The sequence below is a fragment of the Nesoenas mayeri genome (genome assembly GCF_963082525.1).
Source record: "Nesoenas mayeri genome assembly, chromosome: 2".
NCBI lineage: Eukaryota > Metazoa > Chordata > Aves > Columbiformes > Columbidae > Nesoenas > Nesoenas mayeri.
The window spans coordinates 153,118,185-153,144,500 of NC_137543.1; the positions used below are offsets into that span (position 1 = coordinate 153,118,185).

Genomic DNA, 26,316 nt, shown 5'->3' on the forward strand with positions numbered 1-26,316 from the left:
TGTGGAGTCTCTTTTTCTCAAATAGATGAAGGGTTCCAAAATAGAAGCAGCATGTTGCATTAAACACGATCATCAGAACACAATTGTGTTTATGGAAAGTGCTTTAAAAACAATTAGTAACAAACACCGTGTCCTGGGAGGTTTGTAATCTAAACAAAAAGGTAACAACCGAGAGCAGTATTATGCTTGTGTTTGCAAATATGAACCCAAAGCACAGAGAAGGGTGATGCTGTGCCTGGGGGAGCACAGCGGGAGTGAGGTGGGGCCAACAAAGAGAACACGTTCTTCCGTGTCCCGGACCACTGCATTCCCCTGGAATAGCTGTGTATTGTGCTCTACACAATGTGCAAAGTTCATTTAAACAAGTCTAATGTACTTGAGGTATAATGAAAGCTGAACGTTTTAAAATACTCCAAGGCTGAAAACAGACATGGCTTTGCTTTTTACATATTCCAGTAGTCTCATATGATAAAATTGCTACTACATTTTTAATCTCTGAAGCTCTGAATATTCCCTTCCTGAACCAGAGTTCCTGCCTCATTTTGATCCCTTTGCAGCTTTCTGAACTGTCTTAAATCCTTGTGTAACCTTTTCAGCTTTTTGTTCAGCCATCGCGAGGACTAGAAGCTGTTTGCTTTTAACCTCAGGGAATTTAGGACATGAAGTGTAATTTAGGTTTATAGTGAAGAAAAGTCTTTACATTAAAGGAAGTGATTTAGTGCTAATTCTCTAACTGAACTTGTTGATTATCAAATTAACAGGATTAAAATATGTCCTAGACATACGGAAGATGTAATGGCTGTTCATCTCATTGGCTAATGTTTGCCTCAATCCAAAACTCCCTTTTTCAGTCTCAGTTGTATTTATCCAGTATCTGAATTTGCCATGTGATGGGAGGAAAAGTGCTCTGAGGAAACCAGGATGATGCAGGGAAACTCTTCTTCGTTATCCAGATTCTCCCTTCAGCCATGGCATTTTCCTCCTTTTCTGATGGGGTATTTGAATTGTGTATGTCGTTTTGGAAGGCAGAGCTTGTGTGCTTTGATCTGTATTTCCATTTTTGGTAGAATAAGCTTGTTGACTTGTAAATTCTGGAATAGCTTATGGAGAAATATTTTATTATTTGATTAAAGAGAAGATGCACTGAAAGTCTTGAGTATCCGAGAGCCCTGACCCCAGTCCAGGATCCCCCTGGCATCCAGGCACCATCTCAGCGTTAAACAGCGATACATAACTGAAAGGTGGGGAGGATGGCAATAGTTCAGAGCCATTTCAGTCAGAACTGGGAAATCGCTGTGCCGTGGATATAACTACACGACAGCATATGTGCTCTCCGGCATTAAATGCCTTACAATTGCATTTTGGTTAAAATTTCTGATGAATTAGGTGATTGTCTTCTTTCACCAGAAGAGACCATTGTGTTAAAATCAAATGAGTCAGTTTTGACAGATCATTTTCAGCTTAAGGAAAAAGATAGAACTCTCAAAGTGGTCAAAATGCCTGACTTTAGCTTTTGAATTTTTCCTTATGAAAAGCATTTTCAGTTTGGAGAGTTAATTAACTTACATTTCAAAACAAGGCAAAAAACCTGAAACACTAAACATAAATAACCTCTTTTTCTGACCTGCAGCGGTTTTTTTTTCTCACATTCTGTTTACAGCTTCTTTCCATATTTCACTTGTTTTTCTGGTTTAATGCACAAAAATATTCAAAACATCAATTTCTTGCAGGATAAGAAAATATCCACTTTTTCCCCACAAGCTCAGTTTCTAATGTAAGATGACAATCAGCAGGAAAACTTAGGAAATAGGGCTGGAATGAAACCAGAGAGACCATTGGCTGTTTCTTCGGAGAAGCTATGGGCAAGGAGGGGACTTATATACAGTGTATTTTCAATATATATTAGGCTGTATGTCCATCACATCCTTTCTGGTTTCCTCTAGGTGTTCTTGCTGAAGGTTTTCAGGAATGGCAGCATCCCAAAACAGCCACCGAAAGAAATCAGTGTGCCAAATAGCTAGTGTTAAAGAAACCGAGAAGCTGGGCTTGCAGGCTGGCAGGACTGCAAAGCGACATGGTGTGAGAACAGAACACCCAGGACAGGAGGGAGGAGAGACAGGGAACGGGAGCTGGAGGTGATGGAAGGTGCCCAAGCCTGGCTGACAGCAGGAGATGCTGGCACACACACTGGCGAGGAGGAGGAGGAGGAGGAGGAGGAGGAGGAGGAGGAGGAGGAGGGCAGTTACCATGGCTCGGCTCCTGGGAATGGCTATAAAGGAAAGAAAAAAGTTCCAAACGTGGGATTTGGCCAAGTGTTAGGGTAAAAGGCAAAGTCTTTGTTCTTAAATACAACTCAGTGGGAAAAACTCCTTTGAATTGGACGTGGAGAGCTAGTTAGAAATAACAAGAGGAAGCTAAGAATGGTTCATGCCAAGCGTTGCAGAGTAAAGAGGTTCCACACTCTGAAATACATTCAGCTGAGAAATAAACTCTGAAGGGAAGTGGAAGAAGCCCCATCATTTGAAATACTGTAACAGGAGTAGACAAAGCACTCGAGTGCACTGCAGGGAACAGTCTTTTTTTGGCAGAGAGCGAGACTTGGATGACCTTATAGCTTCTTTCCGTCTCTATTAGAATCACAGAGTCCAAAGCCTTTCTCAGAGCAGCAGCACAGCCGGCTGTGGAGGGTTGCCCAGTTTGGGCATCGCGGTGTTGGTTAGTACCACTCTGCAGATTCCCAAAGCCGTAGTTAATAGCTCTGCTGACAAACTCTCTGATTAGTGCGAAATACTAGCAAGCTGTGAAATGTATTTTGGAGACTTTTCGCCACCTAAGGGACCAGATCTAAAAAAGAACATAAACAGAATTTGTGGTTTCATGTAAGAGAGTTGGGCAGAAAGACATTGTTACTGTCTTTTGATATCCCCTTTGCTGCGCGGTGATTACAGTGCCCAGTTTGTTAAAGCTTGCCAGTTTTCATCCCGAAGTCAGACTTCAGTCCTGCTTTCCTGTAGTGTATGATTTAAAGGAGATGCAATCTGTCTAATGTGTTAAATTGTAACTAGAAGTTTAGTACATATAGGTGTTGTAGCTTCATTCCCTAGTAAATCCCGGTAACCAGACCTCAAAACATGGGCACTTTCTCAACTCCAGTTAGAGCTCCAGTTAGAGATTTTCTTATGAAACGAGACTTAGGAACCAGTGAAAAAAAATTCTAAAAATTATACTCTCCTATACTATAGTATGTAAATACTACAGACTCATTGCATATCGTCATTGCTTATAGCTTTGTAGGAGTGCAAAGATTCTTAAACATCTTCTGCCTCTCCCCTCCAGTGAGACATCGTGGTGGGAGAGATGCTCTGTGTCTGCCCTGCACGGGGTCACTCATTCCTACTTTCCCTCTCAGCTTGGCTGCAAACCGCCAGAAGTTGCCCAAGTCTCTTTCACACCAAGAGCAGCATTTTTCTCCCATCCACTTGATTTTCAGGCTCTTTTCCCAGGCTGGCTGTCCTGCCGTGTTCTCCTCTGCCCGTCCCAGCATGACTTGGAGGCAGCAGAACGCGGCGGGGAGGCTCTGGACTCACTTTGTAAGAGATTGTTTTCATTCTCAACAAAGAACGGCTGGAGCGCTGCAGAGAAACAGGACTTGCCCTTTCTGGACCTCTGCTGTCTGGGAGCACGTTGTGATTATTTGTGAATTTGGAGAAGGTTTATTGGCGTTGTCCTAGGAAGGCTGTAAGGAGCCCTGGGTTTCTTTGCCAGCGTCACCTGGGTGGTTCAGAGACGTTGTTTTCCAAGGCTCTGATGTGCCCTGTGCTCTGCCGTTTTGCCAGCCCAGCCCAGAGAGAGATGCTGCCCACTCAAGGGGAAAGCTAAGAAGTTTTCAGTCGTGTCTGCTGTCTGTGTGTGTCAGTGGAAAAACAGAAATCTCTTCAGGAAGAGTGGGAACAATTGAGTTATTTTATGCTGAGGCACAGTAAAACTCATTTTAAAAGCTATTGCCTTATGTCCATAATTTATTCACAGTGCTACTCCCAGCAGATTTAATACGACTATTACGCACTTAAGTATGCACATAGGAGTCAGTAACATCAGAATCTAATGTTTTACTTCTGTTCTTTTGAAATATCTTTGTGGCAAAATATCTTTTATTATTTCAGAGTTGTTAGAGGTTTAACAGCATATTCCCAAATGGATTGTGAGCTTAGCAGAAACTTTTTGAAAAGGAGTCCAAATTTTTGAGTGATAACAGGGCCCTTGCAGAAAACCTCCAGGAAATGCTGTTTCTATGTTTAGTGCAGTCCCATGATAACGGGTGGAAAGCACCGAGTGGGAGAGGTTTAACAGAACTGGAAACTGAGAAATCGCGCCTTCTGGATCGTCATGTGCTAAATCAGACGAGGTTAAAGGGAACAGGTGGAGAAGGGAACTGGAAGAATATGGTAGTGATAATAAGAACAAGGTGGGGAGCCCAGATGCTGAAAGCAAAGAGGAAGGAGATGGTCGGATTTATGAACGTTGATTCATTTCCAGTAGTCATCTAACTGGCTGTTCAATATATAGCTTTATTATATGTGATGTCTGCTAGGCCTGGAGTTCAGCAACGCTTCACTGAGGCATGTTTTAATAACGGGAAGGGAGCAAAGGCCAACAGTATCTCTGGGCAGCTGGAAGCTCTGACATACACTGCTCCTGCCCCAGATGTTTTTTGCTACTGTTATCCAAATTGAATTAATTTTAAACCGATCTTAAATTCAAATAAAGTACTTCCTGACCTTTGTTACACCACCACTCTGAGCAGTGCTTATGGCTGAGGTTTTTTAAATTGTCTCTTTTAAAGATTTTCTCTGTTTGACAAATGTTGGTAGATAATAAATAAGGTAACTCTGTCTGTTAAAGGAGATGCCAAGTGGTTGAGATGATGACTAGTTCTAAGAACCTGTCTGCAAATACGTATGTAAAGATTGGAAATGCTCGTTGTTTGGAAGAACTCAGTTAAAGGCATTTTCTGTTTCTGCACTAGTACAGATTTTACGGAACAAAGATATACAGGATGTTTCAAAAAGATGGACCCAATTTGAAATCACTACGGCTTTGAAATGGGTTCCATCTTTTTGAAACACCCTGTATATAAAAAAGGCAGAATTATAGGCATTATTAACAATTTTTTTACAATATGTGATTTTGTTTCCATATGCACAGATGTATTTTTAAAACCTTTGCTTCATGCTCCTAAATACCTATGATTTGGCTTGCCAGGTTGAACAGCAACGCAAGTGTGACTTATGTAGAAATACCCTTTATTAGAGTTAATTAATTTTGCCTTGCATGCACACCTTACAGCGAAGCTCCTGTGGCCTTGGTCTCTGCTGCCCCGTATCTGTGTCCCTGGTTGAACAGATGGATGTTGTAGCTTCACTGCTCTTGCTCGGAATCCAGTGGTGGCCCTTCTGCTCTTCAGCTGGTGGGAGGCTCAACAGAAGCTGTTGTAGAAAACACAGGTGCATGTGCATGCCTGTAACACAACAGAGGTTTAGGAGAGTGATACAGTGTAAGATGAGGACAGTATAACATTAAAGGTAGCACACAGAAGTGGTAATTGGTGCTTCAGGCTCTGTTGGGGAGTTTTGTTGCAGTTGAACAAGCATTCCTGTTACGTTCCTTGCAGGAGAGCAGGTCAGGCTGCAGCTGCCTAACCAGGCTTGCTGCTGGCAGTGCCCCATGTAGGGAGCTTCACATCATTTTCCTCTCAGGATGGCTTGGAAAAGCAGCCTGAAGTTGCTGGGTATTTGGGGTGTATCTCTTTCTGTTAGTGCCAGGAACTGATCCCACCGATGGGCTTAGCCCAGCCCCGACCATCAGCGCTGAGAGACTTCCCAGAGCTGCAGGTAAAACATTATTCACTATTCCTGCCTTGGCCTCGACAGTCCCAGCTTTTATGGAAGACTTTTGAAGCAAAGAAATAGTACAAAGGAAAAAAAAACACATATATTTTTCCATCTCCTTTATGTTTAAGGGCTGAACTTGCCAAAGCTTTGTTCTTCTCCAAAGGGACCTCTCACTGAGGTCTCTCTGTCTCCTCACTCCTTTCCCAAGCTGAGCACTGTGATACTCTGTCTATAAAAAGATCTCAAAACAGTCCGAAAATGACCTCTCATGATGGCTGCTAGCAGACTGCAGTTTTATGATCGCTTTGACTGGATCCAGTTCTCCACCCATCTGCTCCCAGCTTCGTCTTCCTCTCTTCTGTGTTTCATCTTTACCTTTTACACGGTTGGTTTTAGGCATCTTGTGCTGTTATTTTTCTTCCTGTCCAATCACAGAACTGAGGGGAGGAAAGGGGTGTGAACAGCTCTTTTGACACAAGTACAGATTTGCCTTGGTTAAGGGGATTATGAAAAATGTTCAGGAGTGGGAAGTTTAGTTTTCATGGGCTGTTAGAACTTTCAAGGATAGAGGAATACCTCGATGTTGCCAAATTTTCTTCACCATGTACTGGCTGAGATCATCAGCTATTTTAGGACTTTAAAATCTCTTTCATTCTAACCTCCTGAGTACTTTTTTAAGGTTAATAAGGAATTTCCTTCCAGACTATCATACCATTGAAAGAGAGCTGCCATTTCTGCTCCTTTAGTGGGAAAACAAGTTATCTAAGAACGGAAAAGAGAGGAGCAGAAAGCCACAGTCAGTAAAGGGCTGTGACCTCAGCAGCAATAACATTTTTCATTAAATGATTTTTCATTATATTAAAATGTTTATCAACCACTGTCCATTGAAAATAATTAAAAGATTGCAAATGCAGATTTGAAGCCGAGGCCAGGTTATGAGTTATTTCAATATGAGTTGGATTTTACTGTTAGCTACTTGCGGAATGTGGTTGCTCACTCAGCTCACACGCTTCTGTGTCTGTGCCCCAGCATTTATCATGTTCCTGTGGGAAATCAATATTTTAGATCCCTCTTGTGAATAGATTTGTGCATAGAATTCCATTTACAAAAGTCTATCAAAAACAAATAAAAGGCACCAACTACATTTGAAGAATTTCATATTTAAGAAAACATTCACACACATCTTTCTTTCATTATTTTCCCAGTCGTGAGTCTTGACTAAGATTAAATATTGGGACCAATTGTGTTCTACAGGATGTAAGCTTAATCTGTTCCAAAAATAACATTATCCTCTGTGATGGTTAACCATTCCTTTTAGAAATAAATGCTAATGAAAAGCAAATAAATGCAACCATGTATTATGCATATTCTTTTTACATGTATTTACAGAGTTCGTTTAGTTGAAAGAGGATCTCCACATAGTTTGCCTCTCATGGAGTCGGGAAAAGTAAGTACTGAAAGAACATTTATACGTACCTTTTATGGTGAATATTTCCAGTACATTTCCATTTGTTTGGTTGTGTGTCCATTACATGAAGTCACTGGCAGGCCCTTGTCCTGGGGAGGCTGCAGCGTGCCTCTGCCTTTCCTTTGGTACAGGCCAAAGTTTCATGGGGTTCACGTGTTTGTTTGATGGGTGCTTTTAATCTTCTAGTGTATACTCTCAAAGAAACTTGGGCCATTTGGTAGGATTTCGGTATCGTAGGTGGACATTTTATTTCTGAGGAGTTTTTAGTGATGGAACAGCTTTCACAGAGAGAAGAGGTTTTGTAGCATTTCCTAGATCTATCAGAATTTATTACATCTATGGGCTATTTCAATGTCTAAGTGTGCTTTAACTTTTTGAGGATTTCTTCTAGGATTTCTTCTAGTTGCTAATGAAGTTATTTTGTGAACAAAGAGTCAGCCTACGACTGCACAAGTCAAGATGTGTTTTCTTACTGCCTCGTGTTTTTTTCAATAGATTCTCCCAGGAGTACGTATCATTATTGCTAATCCAGAAACAAAAGGACCCTTAGGAGATTCTCATCTCGGTGAGGTAAGGCATGAAAACTTCACCTTTGTATGCTCTGAACTAAACTGCAGAGATAAAGCTATCATTGTGTATGCCAATGGTTTATGATAACATATCTTATCAAATACCTGGTTAAGAAACTTATGAATTATACAGATCTGGTGTGTTACATGGCATTTGTATTCTTATTGATATTGTTAGTAGCATACTTGATAAACACTAATAATAGTTTATGTTTGTTAAAACATGGAAAAAAAAATTGCTTTTTCTAACTATTTTCTACTTGGTGCTTTGCTAATTCCGATGAAAAAATAAGTTTGTTGATGAATCTGATACAGCTACATAGTTTTCTATTGCTATTCTCTCTATAATCATTGTGCTTCAACGCACTGAAGTACTCTCATTAGCTGAGTTGAGCAAGGCTATAAGTTTTTCCAATTTATTTTATGTTTCTAGAGAGAGAAAAAGTGTTTTCAATAAGCAGTTAAAGATCTAATTAACTAAATGAAGAATTTGCTTAGTCATAATTAAAACTACAATCTAATTTGTGAGATTCATCTGTAAGATTTCATTACTATGAAATCATAAATACTTCTACGATGCCTGAGTTAGATGAAATGAATCCTTCACCATAGGTAAAGGTCTTTGGCCTCACCCTTTAAAATAATCTGTTTGGTGCTCATGGAGGACACTCTGCTGGAGTAAATGCACAGAACCAGGATGGGAGACCTATGGAAAGGGCCCAGTGCTCTATATGTTCTTCAGCTACAACGCTAAAAGGCATTATAGTATTCTGTAGCTATGACTGAAAATATTTGCATCAAGAATTTTCAATAACGCTTCATTCTGGAAAGCTATTTTAATTAATACCAGTGTAATTGCTTTTGACTTAGATATGGGTTCACAGCACTCACAACGCCAGTGGGTATTTTACCATCTATGGAGATGAATCTTTGCAATCAGATCATTTTAATTCAAGACTCAGCTTTGGAGACACACAGACTATTTGGGCTCGAACTGGCTACCTGGGGTTCCTGAGAAGAACAGAACTCACAGATGCGAACGGAGGTAAGAGGTTTCTCATCATCTATGTCCGTGCATATAATTTGGGTTGAGTTTGACACCTTGTCTCTTGACCTGTGCTACCCAACTTGTTCAGTCTGTGAAACCTATAGAATGGCCAAAAAAAGCCTTAGATAAAATAATCAGAGGACAGGGTTTCTCTGCTGAGATGGTTGGTTGTCCTTTGCTGTACCTCAGGTACTATAAGTCACCTCCACCAGGGACTTTTAGGCTTTGTTAATGTGCCAGGTGCTTCAGCTTGAAAAACAGGAGATGCAGCTTAAAATGGCATCATTTGCTCTCGCAGTCTTATCCGCAGGAATGGATTTGTGCAAGTAGGAAAACCCTTGTGAGACTGAGCCCTGTCCCTCCTGTGACCACCTTCCTTGATAATTCCTCTGTTTTAAGCTCACAGAAGCTGTCCATTTCTCAAATTTCCCTGTCTTTAAACCTGCAGGGATGGTTCCTGAAACATGATACAAGCAGTAGGCTGCAGGAGAAGCTACGGGGTGTTTGGGTTTCTGTCGGGAATGCACAGGATTTCATTATTTGTTTTTATGACATTCCTTATCTCACGCACACTGTGAGCAAACAGCCCTGCCAGGCACACAGCCTCTCTGCTTGGGAAAATGCTCCATTCCTGTGATTTTTGCAGAGCACGGTGCCACGAGTGGTGGCTGCATGAGGTGGCACTGGAAGCAACGCTGTGAGCGCCTCCAGGAGTGACCCCAGCGTCCCAGTGTCACTGCAATTAGAGTAGCAGCTATTCAGCCAAGGAGTGAATTCATCAAATGTGGAAGGATTTTAGTAATCACTGTGGATTACAGCTGCTGCCCGTGTCCTTATGTTAGCATCTCCTGAAGAGGTTTACTTTGGGTTAAACAGGCTTTTTTTCATTTCACAATGATAGCCCAGCATTGAGAAAAATCAGGATTTTCTGAGGATATTGCAACTTCAGCATCGAAATGGCTTAAATCTTCCCCTGGCAAAGAGTTACTGTCTCGACTCTCCTGCTTTTAGCTCCCAGCGCAGAAAGTTCTCTGCCCTTTATACTGGTAGAGGTTATATTGCCATTACATTACCACCATGCAACTACCTAAATTAATGTAAAAAGAGCCAGTTATCTGCTTTTAAGTCTATTAGTGAATATTATTTTTTTATGGATAACATGCAGTCATTTATTATCAGCCTAATACATTTTAAAAAGTGTCATTTCAGCCTCATTTATTTCTTCAGTCAGTAGAAATTTGTGCTATAAGAGCGCAGCGCTTCAGAGTGTGCCATTTGTCTGAGTGAGCAATTTGCTATCTGGCATATAGCACGTATTTCTAGTTTATTGATAAACACCTTTGTAAGCCACCTTAAATATCAGTGCGGACCAGCTCAAAGCTACTGGAAGAACATACTGTTAGGGTCAAATCTATCCTTTCTCTGTCAGAAGAAAGAGAAATAAGGAGTTTATTGTCTATTTAGGGCACCTTAAAAAAGAATGAGTCTGTTCTGCATCCATGGGGAAGACAGGAATTTATGCCACTGTCTTTGGATAAAGACTTACAGCTTTCTCTTCTTCACATGGGAATAGTGCTTCTGCTTTCTGCTCTGCGTTGCACTTCAGTAATGGAAAATTCTCATTAGTTTGGAAACCACTTTGGGGTTTCAGAAATTTGAGGATAACTTATAAATGTTATACTTATTTTACTCTTTTATTAATGTGAATATTTTCGTAATTTAATGTACGGGAGAACAGAATCATTAATTTTGTTTTTCCTTACACCCAGAACGCCATGATGCACTTTATGTTGTGGGTGCATTAGATGAAGCCATGGAGTTGCGAGGGATGAGATACCATCCGATCGATATTGAAACCTCTGTAATTAGAGCACACAAGAGCATCACGGAATGGTAAGGATTATGTAACACCAGGGCCCTTACATAAACCTGAAACATCTATAACGTCAGGGGTTTTTTCTTGGATGTTGCAATTGGTACAGGAAGTGACCCATCAGGATGGTTACAGGATTTATAACCCAGCTGTAAATACATCCTTAGGATGAAACTTTTCATGAACAGATTTGATCAAGAACGACTGTTTTCTTCTCAGATCATTCAGTGTGTTTATTTTTGTGTGTAGTTTTAAGTTCAAGAGAAGGATTAAACTTCTAATTTGAGATACCCGAGCAGCTCTCAGGTAAGTCAGTAGCTGTTTCTTGGAGTTTGAGACTTGTATTCTAACCAGGAAAAGCAAGCTGCTGTCAGTTCAAGCTTCAGGAGTGTTGCTATTAGGAGTAAGCAAGCGAACATTTCAAATAAATGAACACACTAATAAACTTTATTAGTGAACACACTGTTACTTTGGAATTGGTTATTAATAAGTCAAGCGGTGATCAAATCAAGGTCACAATGGAAATTGAAGCAGTAAATCAAGGAGTTAATAATGATGTTGTCATAATCAATGTATCACATCATCAAATGCGTACAGCAGGTAATCATTTCTTGAGGCTGACATAAGAACAAATTGCTTTTCATTATTCTTGCATCAGAGGCTGAGTCAGGTAGTTTGTTTGTTTTGATATAACCTCAGCTCAGCTCTTCTCCTTTCAACCAAAACGAACCTGTCACAACACCCAGAGCAATTTAGTGAGTGTAAGATCTGAGTCTCCATTTTTCTTTTCAGTCCTGTCTGCAAGAGAGTGACCTGGAGCAATAAGCTTTATAGTGAAGCACAGCAAACAGACTGGTTTCTTTAGTCGAAACACATTGCTTTTTTCTTAACTATCTGTTAAAATTAAAGCAGTTAATTGTGTGGCTGACTGTAACTGAGGTTTTTGTCTGATTGCCTCCTCCCTAGAGCACCATCCCTGCTGGTGGGGTCTTGTGCCAGCGAGCCATTGCACGGGGTGACGCATTCTGTGTCCTCATACACACCAGTGTGAACGCTTTAAGGATGCTGTGAAATTCTCCTTGAAAATGTGTCAGATCGATAGCAGGAGTGGATGGAAAGTTTTCAGATCAAGCTATTTGGGGACAGCTGTATTATAAGATGGCCACAAATTCATACATCAGTGTGTTCAGCAGTACCTGTTTGTCAGAGATCTGCGTGTCCTCAAAGTGGGAGGTCATGGGCAGCGAATGTAGCCATATCACACTGCAGAAATCATGGGGTTTAGTGGCCCAAAATGCTTAAATTATGTTCCTTTTTTCAAGACAACTGAGAGCACTTTGAGAATCCTTTTCCTTCCGTTATCTTGGAAATCCTGAGTGAGATAGTGGCAACTGGGAAAGGGTTAAGCTGAGAGGACCGAAGAAAAGACCACTGAATTTCTGTGAGAAGGTAGAAGTACATGCAGGTAATTCTCAGTGCCTTCACCCTTCCCAGTAGTGGGGTGATAATGCACAAGGCACTTGAGTGAGATTTCAAAAAACACACTGCTAGTACTGCTGCTACTCTTTGTCCAAAGGCCAACATTTAAAGTCTTCAGGGTTCTATTTTTCCTCAAAGAAGAGAGATTGCTGGTGATTTCGATGTTTGTCTGATGTCGGCCCTGCAGACAATGGTTCAGCACCTGGTTTGCTCACGGTTCCCAACCTCTTCCCAACTGGTGCTCTGCTCTCTCAAGCCACCTTCATGGAGTTTTCATTCGTAGTCCTAGTCCTGACCATCCTTGTTTTTTCTCACTTAACTTCCCTTGTCTTTGTGAAACACTCCTTGACAAAATAATAGCCAGTTAAATCTTTCTTTTTATAATATATGTACTTTGTATATGCCTTTCTTTGGATAGGGGCACAAGCCTCTGTTCTTGTCGAGGCAGCTGTTATTTCCACTACAGTGACCCAGTAAGGATTTAACTGCATCGATACCTGCTGCAAACCAAAGTTCATTTTGTCACATTTAACACTGCTGAGGGAAGCGGTGACTTGCCGACTAACGTGATCCTGCTGGGCAACTTCTGTCATTGAGGATCAGATCTAAAAGGTCATTTAAAATTATTCTTGTCTCTTAAGAAATTTTAGCAGAAAATCAACAGCCTCTGAATCTGGACCTCCTGTGTCTTAATACGTAACAAGCAAAAGAGCAGCACAGTCTGGTTTTATTGTGATGTATTACTACACCAGGCAATTTTGAAAGTGTTATTAATACTGCGCAACATCTTAAGAAATAATGTATGTGTATGTGTTTTAATTAAAGCACATAGTTGCCTCATTTAAACTTCAAACCTTTGAAGGAGGAACAGCGCGTAGCTTCCTGGAGTTTGCTAAGAAGTGGTTTTCTCTGTCTGCGTAATGACAAATGGGTAAAGCTACACGAGACATTTGGAGAAGAAAGGGCCTCTTTCTCTGAGGTGTTTCAACAACCTCCTGGCTTTTCCTGAAGCATTTGTTGGGTTGGAAGCGGCAGGAGGGGCCGTTCCCAGCTCAGGGCATTGGCCGTGTTGCATCTGTTGGGTGTGACTCCCTATTTCTTATGGAAGTGCATCCTTCCCGGGTCCCTATTTTTTTTGTTTCTTTATTTTTATTCATCAGGACTAGAAAGTTAGTTTATTCGTAGGTGATACAGGCTGGGCAATATGTCTTCACCTCGACTAGTGAGAACATAAAGTGCGATATTTCCTTTTGCTTACAGTGGGTTAGAATCATGACATATGAAAAGAGTTTTAAATTAAGCTGAAACCCTCTTAGGAGTGTCACTGGCTCAAATCACTTCATCCGAGCTTCACGAAGGTTTTGGATATTCATCTTCCGAACTCAAACTAACTTCTCCTAAGCTGTGTGTTAGGGACGTGCTCCTGAACCTTGCCATTAATTGCTTTCTCAAGTAACAAGCTAACAGTAAGTTTAAGACATGGTTTCAAGTGCTAACTTATATTTTAATAAGACCTCCTCGGGCTTTTTTGTTAGGATACATATCATACTAATTTAGATGTTTGTACAGCAATCTGTAAAACTTCTAGGACCTCTCTGGAGATGGTCACCTGTGCAGAGTGATACATCACTTTGTTAATATTCAGCATCAATCAAAACTTAATCGAAAGTCTGTGAAAACAGAATTACAAATTAAAATTCATTTCATAGCAATACTAAGTCAAAAGCAGCCTGCACAGCCTTGCTTTGGCTACCCATTAGTTTTCCAGATCAATAAGCACATAAGAATTCAATCAAATAGTACTTTGGCAGGATCCGAACATGAAATTTTCTTAAATGGTAAGTGCATTTTTTCCTAAAATCCATTCTGTTAAGCATCAATATAGTGCACATTTTCCCAGCTAACTTTTGGGCAAAGATAGGGATTTTCCGAATTGTTTTAGTAGACTAAAACAGTGCACTTCTATCTCAATCAAGCGTTGACCTTAGGGTAAGTAGCTCTTTTTGAAGCTGGCTTATATATATAATATATTCTAACTTTCACATGCTTATGCGAAAGACAGTTCTGGGAAATTATCTCTTGATTCTATAAGGTAAAGGAGGGCAAAGGACAGGGCTTGATGTATGAGTTACATGTGTAGAATATTATTATTTATGCTGTGGAATAGTTAGAAGAAGAATGAGATTGCTCTTTGTGAAGCCTCAGTCCTGCTGACCTCCTGTGAGAATTCAGAGGCTTTGGAGATGTTTGAGAGGTGGGGAGGAGGACAGAGGGAAGCAGACGCCAGGCCTTTGTACCCTCCCAGCCTTTGAATTTGGAAGGATAAATGCTTTATCCTTAGCCAGAAAAGATGCCCAGTAGCAAAAACCAAAATTTACCTGATTCAGCCAAGGGCTTAACCACAATTCTGGGGTCTTACAAAGTTTTCTTACTAAAGAGACGATAGTGATAATAGTGTCCCCTTGACCATCTCACCTGTTAATAGGGAATGTAAAAACTCCTGTCCCCTTCAACCCAACAGAAATCAAACACAGCTGAAATAAAACAGATGGAGACACTGCTTATTTCTGAGTGAAGCAATTGGTCCAGAAGAATCGCAGCTCTCTTGCGCTGAGCTCTGACGTGCCTGGCCAGCAGCCAGCCCCGGCCAGACGGCTCGTAGCCATCTGAGTGAGGAAGCCCCCTCTGCGGCCGGCGGGGATCTGTGCAGCTGCAGCGCGCCGTGCCGGCGTTCCCAGTGCTCCGCACCGCTTTGCTGGGCAGCGTCTAGCCCAAAGGTCTTTTAGCTCAGACTAGGCTCCTGCCGCTCCTTTTGGTGCCTCCTCTTTTAACCGCCTTTGCTCTTCTGGGTGGCTCTTCAGAAAACCCAGAGAAGACACCTCTACCCACACATCGCTCACATCATCACGGACACTGCAGTGCTGTGACAGTTCTCTGGCTGCACAGGGAACCGCATGATGTCTTCCAAACTTCTTACATGACAGGCAAGGATTAGACTTGAGTTTCTGTAAAGTTTAGCCCAGTACTCAGTATTGCAACAATATTGAAGTGAGAGCTGGTGGGGCTGTTCTTCTGCCCCGGCCCGTAGACGTGTTCTCTCTCGCTACTTCTGCTTGGTGGTGAGCGTGCAGAGGGAGCCCTAGGAGCTGAAACAAAAGGTAACCAAGGTGGAATTAAAAAGGTAAAAAACTAAATGGGTAAAAAACCTCCCCACTAATATTATTTTTTCCTCCATTGCAGCGCGGTGTTTACCTGGACAAATTTATTGGTCGTCGTAGTTGAGCTGGACGGATCGGAGCAAGAAGCTTTGGACCTGGTTCCTTTGGTCACCAACGTGGTCCTGGAGGAACATTATCTGATTGTAGGGGTGGTGGTGGTTGTGGACATTGGTGTAATTCCTATCAACTCCCGTGGAGAGAAACAACGTATGCACCTACGAGATGGATTTTTGGCAGACCAGCTAGATCCCATCTATGTGGCCTACAACATGTAGTCTTGTACCTTAAAGCTTCCATGGACTTTATTATAGATGTATAAAATTTTTTGGTGTCCACTAAAAAAGTGTGCAGATAAGATGCTGACACTCATCAGAATGGAACTGTTTCTATTATGACTTTTCAAAGCAGTCACGATTGGCAGGAAATAAAATGTGAAATGTTTCTTTTACCACTAAATTTTAGAAAAGAAGGACTATGGGGTAAGGCCCTTCAGTGTGTTGGAAAAGCCCATTTTAAACTGGTTTTTTTTTTGCTTATTGGACAATAATGCTTTTTGAGTAAATGTGGCTTTGTATTTTACATTAAGTAAGCTGAAGTAGATTTTTTTTTTTTCAATTCTGCCCTCCAAATGGATTCTTTTAAAACAATTTGCATAGTAATACAAATAATTATTTTCTTCATTTGTTTTGATATGTCATAAGAAGCTGATGAATACAGATCCATCACTAACAAGCCATTTTAGGTCCCACATCTTAGGAAACTATGTAGTGGTACGAGGAGGATACCCAAAGCAGCACCTTTCAATTAGAAATCTTGCAGCTTTCTGTCGGAGGTGCTGGAAGCCCAAAGGCCAAAGAGCCTTTGCTGTTAGCATAAGAATGGAAGAAATTTATAAATAAGGTGTATTTCGGCAATGAACTTGCAAATATCTTTGTACTAAACTAAAAAGATAGAATAAGTTAACTACTTCTTCTGTAATTATGTACAAAACCTTTAATTTATTTTGATCTCTTTAGAACTATAAAAGAGAAAAAACATTCAAGAATATTAAACTCTTGAAATGTTTGCTAATATAAAAACAAAGTGTTGTATTATCTTGAGTGGATAGTATCACATCAAATATATATATATGAAATATAAATTCACTAATGACAAAAGATTTTAAAGTTTAAAATGCAGTACTTGTCACTTGCATGGTGTCTCCCACTGTAGATAATCAGATGTTACTCACAAATTTTTGGAAGAAAAAAGCAATCCTGGATTGCTAAGTATCCCTGTCGAAAAGAATCCTCTAGATACCAGCAAGTGGAATTATTGCTGCCTTTAAGGCAGTGAATGAATTTAAGACTAAAAATGCACTACAATAATTTTCTTTTCTTTGCCATGGAGGCAACAATAAATATTCGTGCTGGCATGTGCATACACTTGTTAGGCTTAGAAAAGGCAGGTTGAGGAATAGCACTGTTGTCTAGCTGCAGAACTTTGTTGCACAATTTTTTTCATTGTTTTAGTTGATGGGTTTTTTTGCTAAAAGTTTCGGGGTTATTTGCACAGAGTTATCGATTTGCCTCTCGGCTAGGACACGTAGCTCGGTGGCCAATGCATCCAGTTTACATTTACAGGAAACGATTGTTTCGATGGTCTTTAATTTATTCCTTAACAGAGAGGAGCGTACAGTCACTACAACCCATTTAGCACGAATCGTGCATCTGCTAACTAGTCCCTAAACGAATAAAACATCGAGGAACCGATCTGCCTGTTGAAAGAACGGAGGAGCCCCGCGGTCTCCGACCTGAGGCCGTCCCGGGAGACGAGTAGGAAAACATGCATCACAGCTGCCTTCATTTTACTACCTTTGGATAAAAGAGAGGTTCGATCCCCCTGTTCTGTTGTCTTCCCTGCACCCCCTGCCCCTTTTTTTAAACCCTGGCCCTTCCTTCCCGTGGTTGTAACTGAACTGACCTGTTTGTGATCAGGAGTGGGGTTGACCAGCTGCAGTCCAAGAATGCTTTTCTTATTGTCCCAAACGACGTTCATGTGCTGGCTGTCATTACCAGGTATGCATGACGAAGATTGGTGCAGGGCACATGTAATCATGTTTATATCACGTTTAAGGGAGTCTCGATGCTGGGTGTGTAAAATCTTTTTAAAAGGTAGGGAGGTTTTAGTCTGCATGTACAGTACAGAGCATCTTGCCATGTCAGACGCGTTTTCTTTTGGACCATCCTTTCCGCCTTCACCGTCCTGTGAATAGCCCTATCCATGCTCTGCAGACCGATCCTATATTTTGTCAAGTTCATTTTCTGCTCCCTAAAGAGAATAAAATCTGTTCTTAACGGCAAGTTGTTGTAAGGTTTCAGACAAGATGTCGATTGATTACAACCATAATTGCAGTGTGTGAACTAACTTGTGAAGTCCGGCTATCGCTGATCTCAGTACTGCAAAACGAATCTCGCTGTCGTTCAAAGCATCGCTTTAACCTTCACGAAGTCAACTTTGCATTTGTAGAGAATAAAAGAGCTGCAATGCAGTTGTGAAATGCAGTTAATAACAGCTCTCTTCTGCAACCTGTCATCCGTGCTGGTTAAATCCTGAGTTAAGAGAAATGAGAAACTGAGTTTTTGGTTTTGTTGTGCAAGCAAAAGGAAGGAAACATTTAAGCACCATCAGACTGAGCAATAAAGAAGGATTGTTCTGTATTAGAAATTGTACTGTAGATAAACCATTCATGAGAATGTATAAAATGTTTGTCTTGTGACCTTGTGCTTTTGGAGTCAGACAAAACCATGTAATCAACTTGATGCACATGCACAAAAGAAGAGGGTACACAATGAACATTTAAACACAAAACTAATCAAACAGGAGCAGATTCCTCATGGTGCTTGTTTATTATATATATTTAATCCTGCTTGACACTTTACCCAAGGGAGGACTGTCCCTTTTATCAGTTGAATGTTAGCAGCGTTATTTCATAGAGTGTGGTGACTGGTTAGAGAAATTCATGTAACTCAGCCAATCACAGTTTCAAACAAAAATTTTTATGTGCAAAGGACAGCGACTTTCTTGTATGTTAAACCACCAGTACGCTTTGTACATCTGTGATAACGCCTGTTTTATATTCAAATGAACAAATAAAAGCTTTTATTTTTGTTGCTCTGAAAATATCAGTTTCTTAATTAGTCATCGAAAATGGAGGATCTGAGAGCTGCGGACGCTCAGCGGAGGAACATGGAGAGCTATACTGTAATTTTATTTTGTTTACCTCTCTTGTTGCATAATTTATTAGTACAAATCATTATACTTTTAACAATGTTTAAATACTGGTGTGGGCATTTACTGCTGAAAGACTTTCATATGGCAACAAATGTTTTTTGTGAAATGTTTTTTTAATTCTTTTTAATATATTCAAATATACTGTTCACATTTTTGCTGAAAGTGTAAAGATTATTGTAAGCTTGGTAACATTTTGTGAGAAGCAATAACAAGCATTAGTACTGTAAAACTCCTCAAATTTGTCACTTATCACTTCTGTTGCAAGGTCTTGCTGCCGACACGTTGCGAATCAGTCGCTTCAGGTGTTGATCCAGGTGTCACATCCCTGCTGGCGCTTCCTGCCGGGGGAACGTACGGGTACCTGCTTGGTCACACGTGAGGGGTAGAACCTACAGAGCAATTCAGAAACCTTGGACAACCAGATAAAACCCCCAGGAAACGGGCTCTGCCGATTTCGATTGGCCTACTGCAAAAACACCGTGATTTCTGAGCTGGCTGCCGCACGCTGAGCAGCAACGTCCCCAGAGAAGAGGTTTGGCCGTAGATCTGATTTTCCAAATGTGATTTTAAGGGTGAAATTCTGAGTCCTCGTTTCTTTGGTAGCCCACCTGAGAAGGTCAGGGTATAAAATCCTGTCTCCAATGGCTTGAATTTCAGGTTGCTCATCACAAGAGGTGGGTGCAGCTTTGGAGGACCCACATTTTTCCAGAGCAGAGAGTGTAACGCGGAAGGTGTGGGAGGGAGAGGGCAAGTGAGGGCTGGCAGAAGGAACAGGAAGGCAGAACGGCAATAGTTTCTGATTCTGTTTTACAAATCATTTCCTTCAAAAAAAAAAAAGCTTTTGGCATTTTATGCTAATGGTGAAGAGGACTTTTAAAAGGTCAAAATATTTCAAGTACACATTTTCAAAATTGTTTTGGCAAATGGTGGCTATAATGATGAAAAGCTGGTGGGGACTCCACAACCAAAAAATGTAGGGTTAGAAGAATAATTTCATGCACGATAAGAACAGTATCATTTATTCATTATCAGGTGCATACTAATAAGGTAAGAACTGGGAAAAGGCTTGATAAAAGACCTAGCAGCTTTTTTTGTCTGTGTTTTTCAACACAAGCTATTTGCTTTATGCACCATTATTATCTAAGGTGGGGCAGGGGGAACATGAGTGGAGATCAAGAACAAATTCTCACCGGTCACCTTGTGAATGAACCCCCAGGAGAGACGGGTCTGGGGGAACTTGTGGCTTTTTCTAGCGCAGGTTTTTGCAGCCACCAAGCAGTTGCAGACTCTGCAGCCTCGGGGATGCAGACCCCAGTGCTGGGGGGCGTGCGGCTGGATTTGGGGGGCTGGATGGGCAGGTGGGGAGAGGTAGAGCCCAGAAAGATCATCCTAGTGGGGATGGACACCACTGGCCCAGGGTAAGAGTCAGTCCTGATTGTTTGTTTGTTTGTTTGTTTGAATAGAAAACCTTTCTGGTTAAAACTGTCTGAGATTTCAAGAGGAAGGAAAAGGTAACCAGGTTCTACATTCTGAAAGTAGAAATGAATCATTTCCTTTGGGGATAAAATATTAAAGTTCAACCTGTGTTACTTTTTGGTATCCGGAGTGCTTCGTTTGGCAGCCCGCCTTTCCCAAAACTCTCACCGCGACTTAGATAAACAGGTTTATCGTTTCCAGGGTTTTTCTGTTTGCTCTTGAGGGCTGTTGCCTTACAGCTGGTCCAAAAATCCTCTCAGGGTTTGCCCAATTTTTGCTGTGCCTCATGAGATCAACATCTGAACAGGCAGCTTTCCCTCTCTTATCCATCAAACCAACATCGGCCCGTTTCTGCATGTTTTCAGTGTGTGTCCTGCTGCTGGAAACTGCGCTGCATTTGAGATCCACCACGGGTTCCCGAAGCAGGTCATGCTGCATCATGCCAGTCAGAGTCTGCACCAGGGCTGCGCCTAACGCTCCTGTCTGCTCTGCACAGACGGGATTTCTTCACAACCAAGGCACTGCTTTATCTGTGTGACCCATGGGGTGGGGGGGAACAGTCTTTCCCCAGGGATCCTACAACACATCTAATAAAAATATTAAAAAATGATTGCAAAATAGACATCTATGGCCAGTTAATGGGCTGATCCTAACGGCGCAAAGTTAATCTTGTTTTAATTTCACGCTTTGGCAGATGGATGCTGATAGGTGGCACACAGGGCAGTGTCCTGCAGAGGGGCCTGAAGGAGGGGACAACGCCGGTGGAAGCACGTGGGCAAGGGTTGGACACGCTGGGGAGAGACAATGAGAGGGGAATGGTGCTGAGCTGCTGCTGAAGAGGACACCACGGGGAAGCTGTAAGTGAGGGACAGGTTGAGGAAAAACATTTGTTGTAGGATGGAGGTAAGGCCAGAAAGGAGAAGGTTGTGCATGTAGAGGTGCAGGTCAAGCAGTTGAGACTGTTATCTAACCCAGTGGTATCAGACACCTGACTTTAGGTGCCTGCATCTTAATTTTTTCCATCTAAACATGAGGAGAAACTTCTTTACTTTGCGGTGCAGAGCCTGGAACAGGCTGCCCAGAGAGGTTGTGGAGTCTCCTTCTCTGGAGACATTCAAACCCACCTGGACACATTCCTGTGTGATCTGCTCTGATGAACCTGCTTTAGCAGGTGGGTTGGACTGGATGATCTCTGGGGTCCCTTCAACCCCAACCACTGTGTGTTATCCCAACTAAAAAGGTTCAGGAAACTAAAAATAGAAAAAAGAGGTCTGTATCAGGGAAAAGGCAGGACCAAAGCGGGAAGCGTGAAGACTACAATAAGAACAGCAGCTGCATACAAGAAGAAAATAACATTTCATGAAGCAAGGTCAAGAGCGGAGTGTGGCATGGCCAGTATTCACGAGATGAGAATTTGAGCCAACAACTGCCCAATGGAAACTAGTGGCTGAGGAGATACAAAGATATTAAGCTTCCCATTGCAGACACACTTGCTCATTAACATTTCTAGGAGGCCGCTTGCAGACATTTGGCTTGGGATGCCTTCCTGAAACCCACAGAAGGTTTATTTGTTTCTAATGCCCCTTCCATCCCCAGCACACACAGCTCAGGCCGGGCCAGAACACCCTCCGGGGTGGGTTTGCGGGGTCTCACAGCCGTGCTGGGCCCTGGGGAGCGACGACAGAGCCGCTCAGCCACAGCACGCCCTGCCAGCCCAGCGCATGGGGAACTGTTACGTTCTTCCCTTCCCTCTTACAGCTCTTTCCTTAGTAAAGAGAAAACCAAATGAAGTGTGGTCTCACCCATCATTATTTTTTTGCTCAAAGGATGGAAGTATTTTTCATCTAGGGGGCAAAGCCTTTTAATGGAACAAGTGGCTTTTAACCGCTGGTTTAAGCCGTAATAAAATGACTATTAGAGATCACCCAATTTTGAAAATTTTCTAACAAAACCCATATTTTCTTGAAATCTAAATTCTAATGCTCCGGTTTCTGGTGGCTCACAGAACAGGGTCGTATCCTCGCTGCAGACACTGTGCGGCTGCATCTTTGCCGTGCAGACGTGTGTGCCCCCATTGCGTGTCACTTACAACTAACAGCACCATTTTGTTCTCCAGCACATCTGCAGGAGACAAAGTCAGGATGCAGTGTCAGTCCCGGACATGCCAAAGTGTCAGAGAAAGCATCCAGAAATGTGGGTTACAATTGCTCTTGCTGGCAGTTTGACTTAATTTTGGGTAAAGTGTATTTGTTCTATTTATCCAGTTTTGATTTGGAAATGCTGAATCGGAAAATTCTGAACAAACTGTTACAAGAGAAGCCTGTAAATAGGTTGTATCTCTGCAGCTTATTCTGTACAGAGAGTGCACCCCCCTGCCCGGGAGACTGCTGCTAAAAGGAGAGGTTTGGCCAGGGGTGCCATGCCTGGGGAGAAGCTCCTGCCAGGCCACGGAGCCCCCGAGGGTGGCAGGTCTGTCTGTGTGCCTGTGAGGGCACCACAGTTAAGCCTTCCCCGGGGGCTGCCACTGAAAGGCAGTGAGTGAGTTTTGCGGGAAGCAGGGGTGGCACTGATGATTTTTGAGGTGTGGGTATGTGTGGTTCCCTGGTCCATCCCGGGACTGCCGAGCCAGCCGCCCCGCTGTGCCGTTGGGCAGGGATGCGTGCGGGCGCAGGCTGGGCCTTGCCAGGTGCCTTGGGAGGGAAAAAGGCTGCCAGGCCGGGCTGTGCCAGGCTGGGCTTTGCCAAGCTGGGCTGTGCCAGGCCTGGCCTGTTTCAGGGAGGCCGATAGCTCTGAAGCTTGAATTCCTGGCTGCTCCTTCCCTGCACGGGCCTTTTCTGCAGCAGTTGATGCTTGTTTTTGTCAACAGCTTTTGAAAGGAGGCTCCTGCACTGGGCCAGGCTCCAGGTGTCTCAGAGTGTCGGTGTGGCAGGGACCGGCTGTGCGAGCTGCCTCCTGCTCCCCTGCCAGCCTCCGAAACCCCAGCATCGCCCTGATCAACCGGAGTGAAACACAAACTCCAAAGCTTGGGGTCTTTTTTTGCGCCCATACAAACACCGCACAGGGACGCAGTGGCCATGCAGCTGGGGAGGGGCGGGTGGTCCTGGGCGCCAGCTCCGGCGGCTTGGCTGGCACGGAGCGGTTCGCTCATTGCCACGACGGCCACTGACATCAGGGAGTTGAAATGCTGCTGGCTCCAGTGTCCGCTAGAAAAAAACAACGAGCAATTGCATTACCAAGTTGCATGTCTTTCATTTCTTCAGGGGAGAAAAGAAAAGGCTTTCTGGCACTCGTGATCTTTGCAGACTTGTGAAAAGACAGAGACAGGCTCTGTCGCTTGGTCAAGTGTTGTGCCAGCCAAAGAAATTCTCTCTCTGTGTCTCTGGTGCATAAGCCACGCATGGCAGAGCTCGTAGCCGTGCTTCTCCTCCGGGGGGATCCAGCGTCGCTCCGGCTGAGCTGCAGCGGGGGCAGCGCCGCGGCGCCGGGGCTCGGACGCGCTTCTGTCCCTCCTGAGAGCACGCCAGGCCCACACAGCCCCCTCACCTGGAAACAGCTCCTGCTCCTCCTAGGGAGGACAGTTACTGGGGTGTCCTGATCAGCTGAGCATGTGTGGGTGCCCCACACCAGGCAAAACCCTCTTTCTTTATGACAGGGGCTTCAGAGCTGCTGTGCAAGGCACCGGTTCCCATTCTGCTTTTAAGAAGCTGTTTTCACCCGCTCCACGGGCCAGCCGCTCAGGGCCGAGCGCATGGCGGCTCAGAACCTCCCGAGCGCCCGCAGCTGCAGGAGACGCTTTCCCCTATAGGGAAGTGGTTTCAAATAGCGCTCTGGCTTCATTAATAAACATTGTTTTCTGCTGCAGCAGTCCTTTTCCAGACACTAGTAAAGCATTTCGTATAACCAGCTTCACTGTGTCTTCTCTATATGCAGAACTCGAGTTTATTTTTAGGTACCTCTCTGGGGCAAATCCTATTTCCATTGAAGCTTTACGCCAGCTTAGTTTTCATTTCTAGGGACTTAACAGAAACTGGCCGTTGGCTTCGTAAACAAACACATCGCTCTGCCTTTTAGCAAGGCCCGTTCTCGCTCTCTCGGCCTTTCTGCTGTATTATCTTCAATTATTAGTCCCCTTTGACGTAAAAATTATCTGCAAAGCAGATGCTGTATTTAACGCCAGCCCCTCCATCGCCGTTTGTCTCCCGCACCTCAGCGCCAGCGCCAGGGCGCTGGGGCTGCAGGGGCCCTGGGGCAGACGTGCCCATGGGGAGTGCGAGGCGCACTTCACAGTTGGTTTTCTCTGCCTTCTCTTTCTGATTTTACAGTTTTGAACCTTCAGCAACCCAACATTTCGTTTTTAAAGAGCATTACTCAGAGTCTAATGCACTTTTGAGCTTTTTTGATGTCTGTAAGTAGGTTTTATTAAGACAAAATACGACGTTTTTCTCATGATTTTGAAAGGTCCAATATATTGATTTTTTTTTTTTCCGTTCACATTACCTAAAAACATCTACTTAAAACCAAAAATGCTCTATTATTCTCACAAATGGATGGATCTTTCCCCTTGCAATTCAATTTCCTTCACATGAAACGATGCAAGAAGGGCGTTTCTGGTTTTGGTACCCCGCCTCCCAATTTGATTTATGAAAACATATGCACAGATCGCATATGTGCTCTCACTCGGTGAGGCTAAAATTGGCCGGGCAGCCCCTAACTACCGGTAACAAATCCCAAACATATTTCACATACTCAGTCATTTAAGATCTGGAAAAGCAAACCAGCCCTGAGCTGGGCCGCTCGCTCCCCCTAAAGGAAGCAGGAGGGAGACACCACTGCTTGTCCTCAGTGAAATAAAGTGATAGCCAGAGTTTAAAATCATATAATAATAATAATTATAAATAGGAAAAGCCAGCAATAAAAAGCCAAATAATGGCTTTAAGACTGCTTTGCTGCCTCGATTTGGGGTAAGTAATTCATTTGCAATCCATGCGCTGTGCTGGTTATTTGTATTTAATTGATTTGCATCAAGATGAATGAATGAAATTTGCACGCTTGGGTAAAATATTATGACTCATGTAAGCACAGAAAAGTTTGGATAGTAAACTAATAAAAGAGTTTTTGAGAGATCTTTAAGTATTTAACCCCTCCCTGCCTCAGGACAAGTAGTTCTTGCCAGGTCTCAGTTCCCACAGGGAAATTCTTCGTTGCCACAGAGAAACCAAGTCGAGTCCTTTGAAAATAAGCGACATGGAGAGAGGCTGCTTCTCAGGGCTGTGTTTGTGAGAGAAACGCTATGCGCTCAGGCTGGAGCCGCAGTCAGAGAGTCCTCTCAGTCCCTCCAGATAGCATTATTTTATTAACGAAATAGGTAACAGGCTCGGGGCTGTGTCTGGTGTCTGGGCAGGGAGCAGGCGGAGCGCGGCTGCAGCTTTACGGAGCACTGGATGCTCTGCTGGGAGGACAGGCTGGGAGAGGTGGGTGTTCAGCCTGGAGAAGGGAAGGCTCTGGGAGACCTTATTGTGGCCTTTCAGTGCTTGAAAGGGGCCTGTAAGAAAGATGAGTCAGACTTTTTAGCAGGGCCGGTTATGACAGGACAAGGCGTGATGGTTTTAAACTAAAAGAGGGGAAATTCAGGTTAGACATGAGGAAGAATTTTTTTACACCGAGGCTGGTGAAACCCTGGCCCAGGTTGCCCAGAGAGGTGGTGGATGCCCCATCCCTGGAGATATCCCAGGCCAGGCTGGACAGGGCTCTGAGCAACCTGATCTGGGTGAAGATGTCCCTGCTCATGGCAGGGGTGGCACTGGATGAGCTTTGGAGGTCCCTTCCAACCCAAACTACTCTGTGATTCTTAAGGGGCTGCAAGTCCCACCCTGGTGCCAGCAGTGCAGGATTAATCCAGAGTTAAACCCCAAAGATGATGGACACAACCCTCGGAGGCTGCTGGCCCGGAATGGGCTGAAAAGACTCACTTTTGGTGGCGAGAGCCGTGCTGGATGCTCAAGGCCTTGCATGGAACCATGT

General features: G+C 43.2%; 1 protein-coding gene across 1 annotated transcript in view; it reads left to right on the forward strand.

The window, feature by feature from the left end:
* Positions 1-15,821, forward strand: part of DIP2C (disco interacting protein 2 homolog C) — a gene marked incomplete at both ends in the record, with an annotated part of 321,625 nt that extends 305,804 nt beyond the window's left edge. The window contains 5 exons of the mRNA XM_080340151.1: positions 7,281-7,338; positions 7,855-7,929; positions 8,799-8,973; positions 10,746-10,869; positions 15,569-15,821. Of these exons, the coding sequence (XP_080196277.1) occupies positions 7,281-7,338; positions 7,855-7,929; positions 8,799-8,973; positions 10,746-10,869; positions 15,569-15,821 (685 nt within the window). The remainder of the gene's footprint in view (positions 1-7,280; positions 7,339-7,854; positions 7,930-8,798; positions 8,974-10,745; positions 10,870-15,568) is intronic.
* Positions 15,822-26,316: the final 10,495 nt, after the last annotated feature.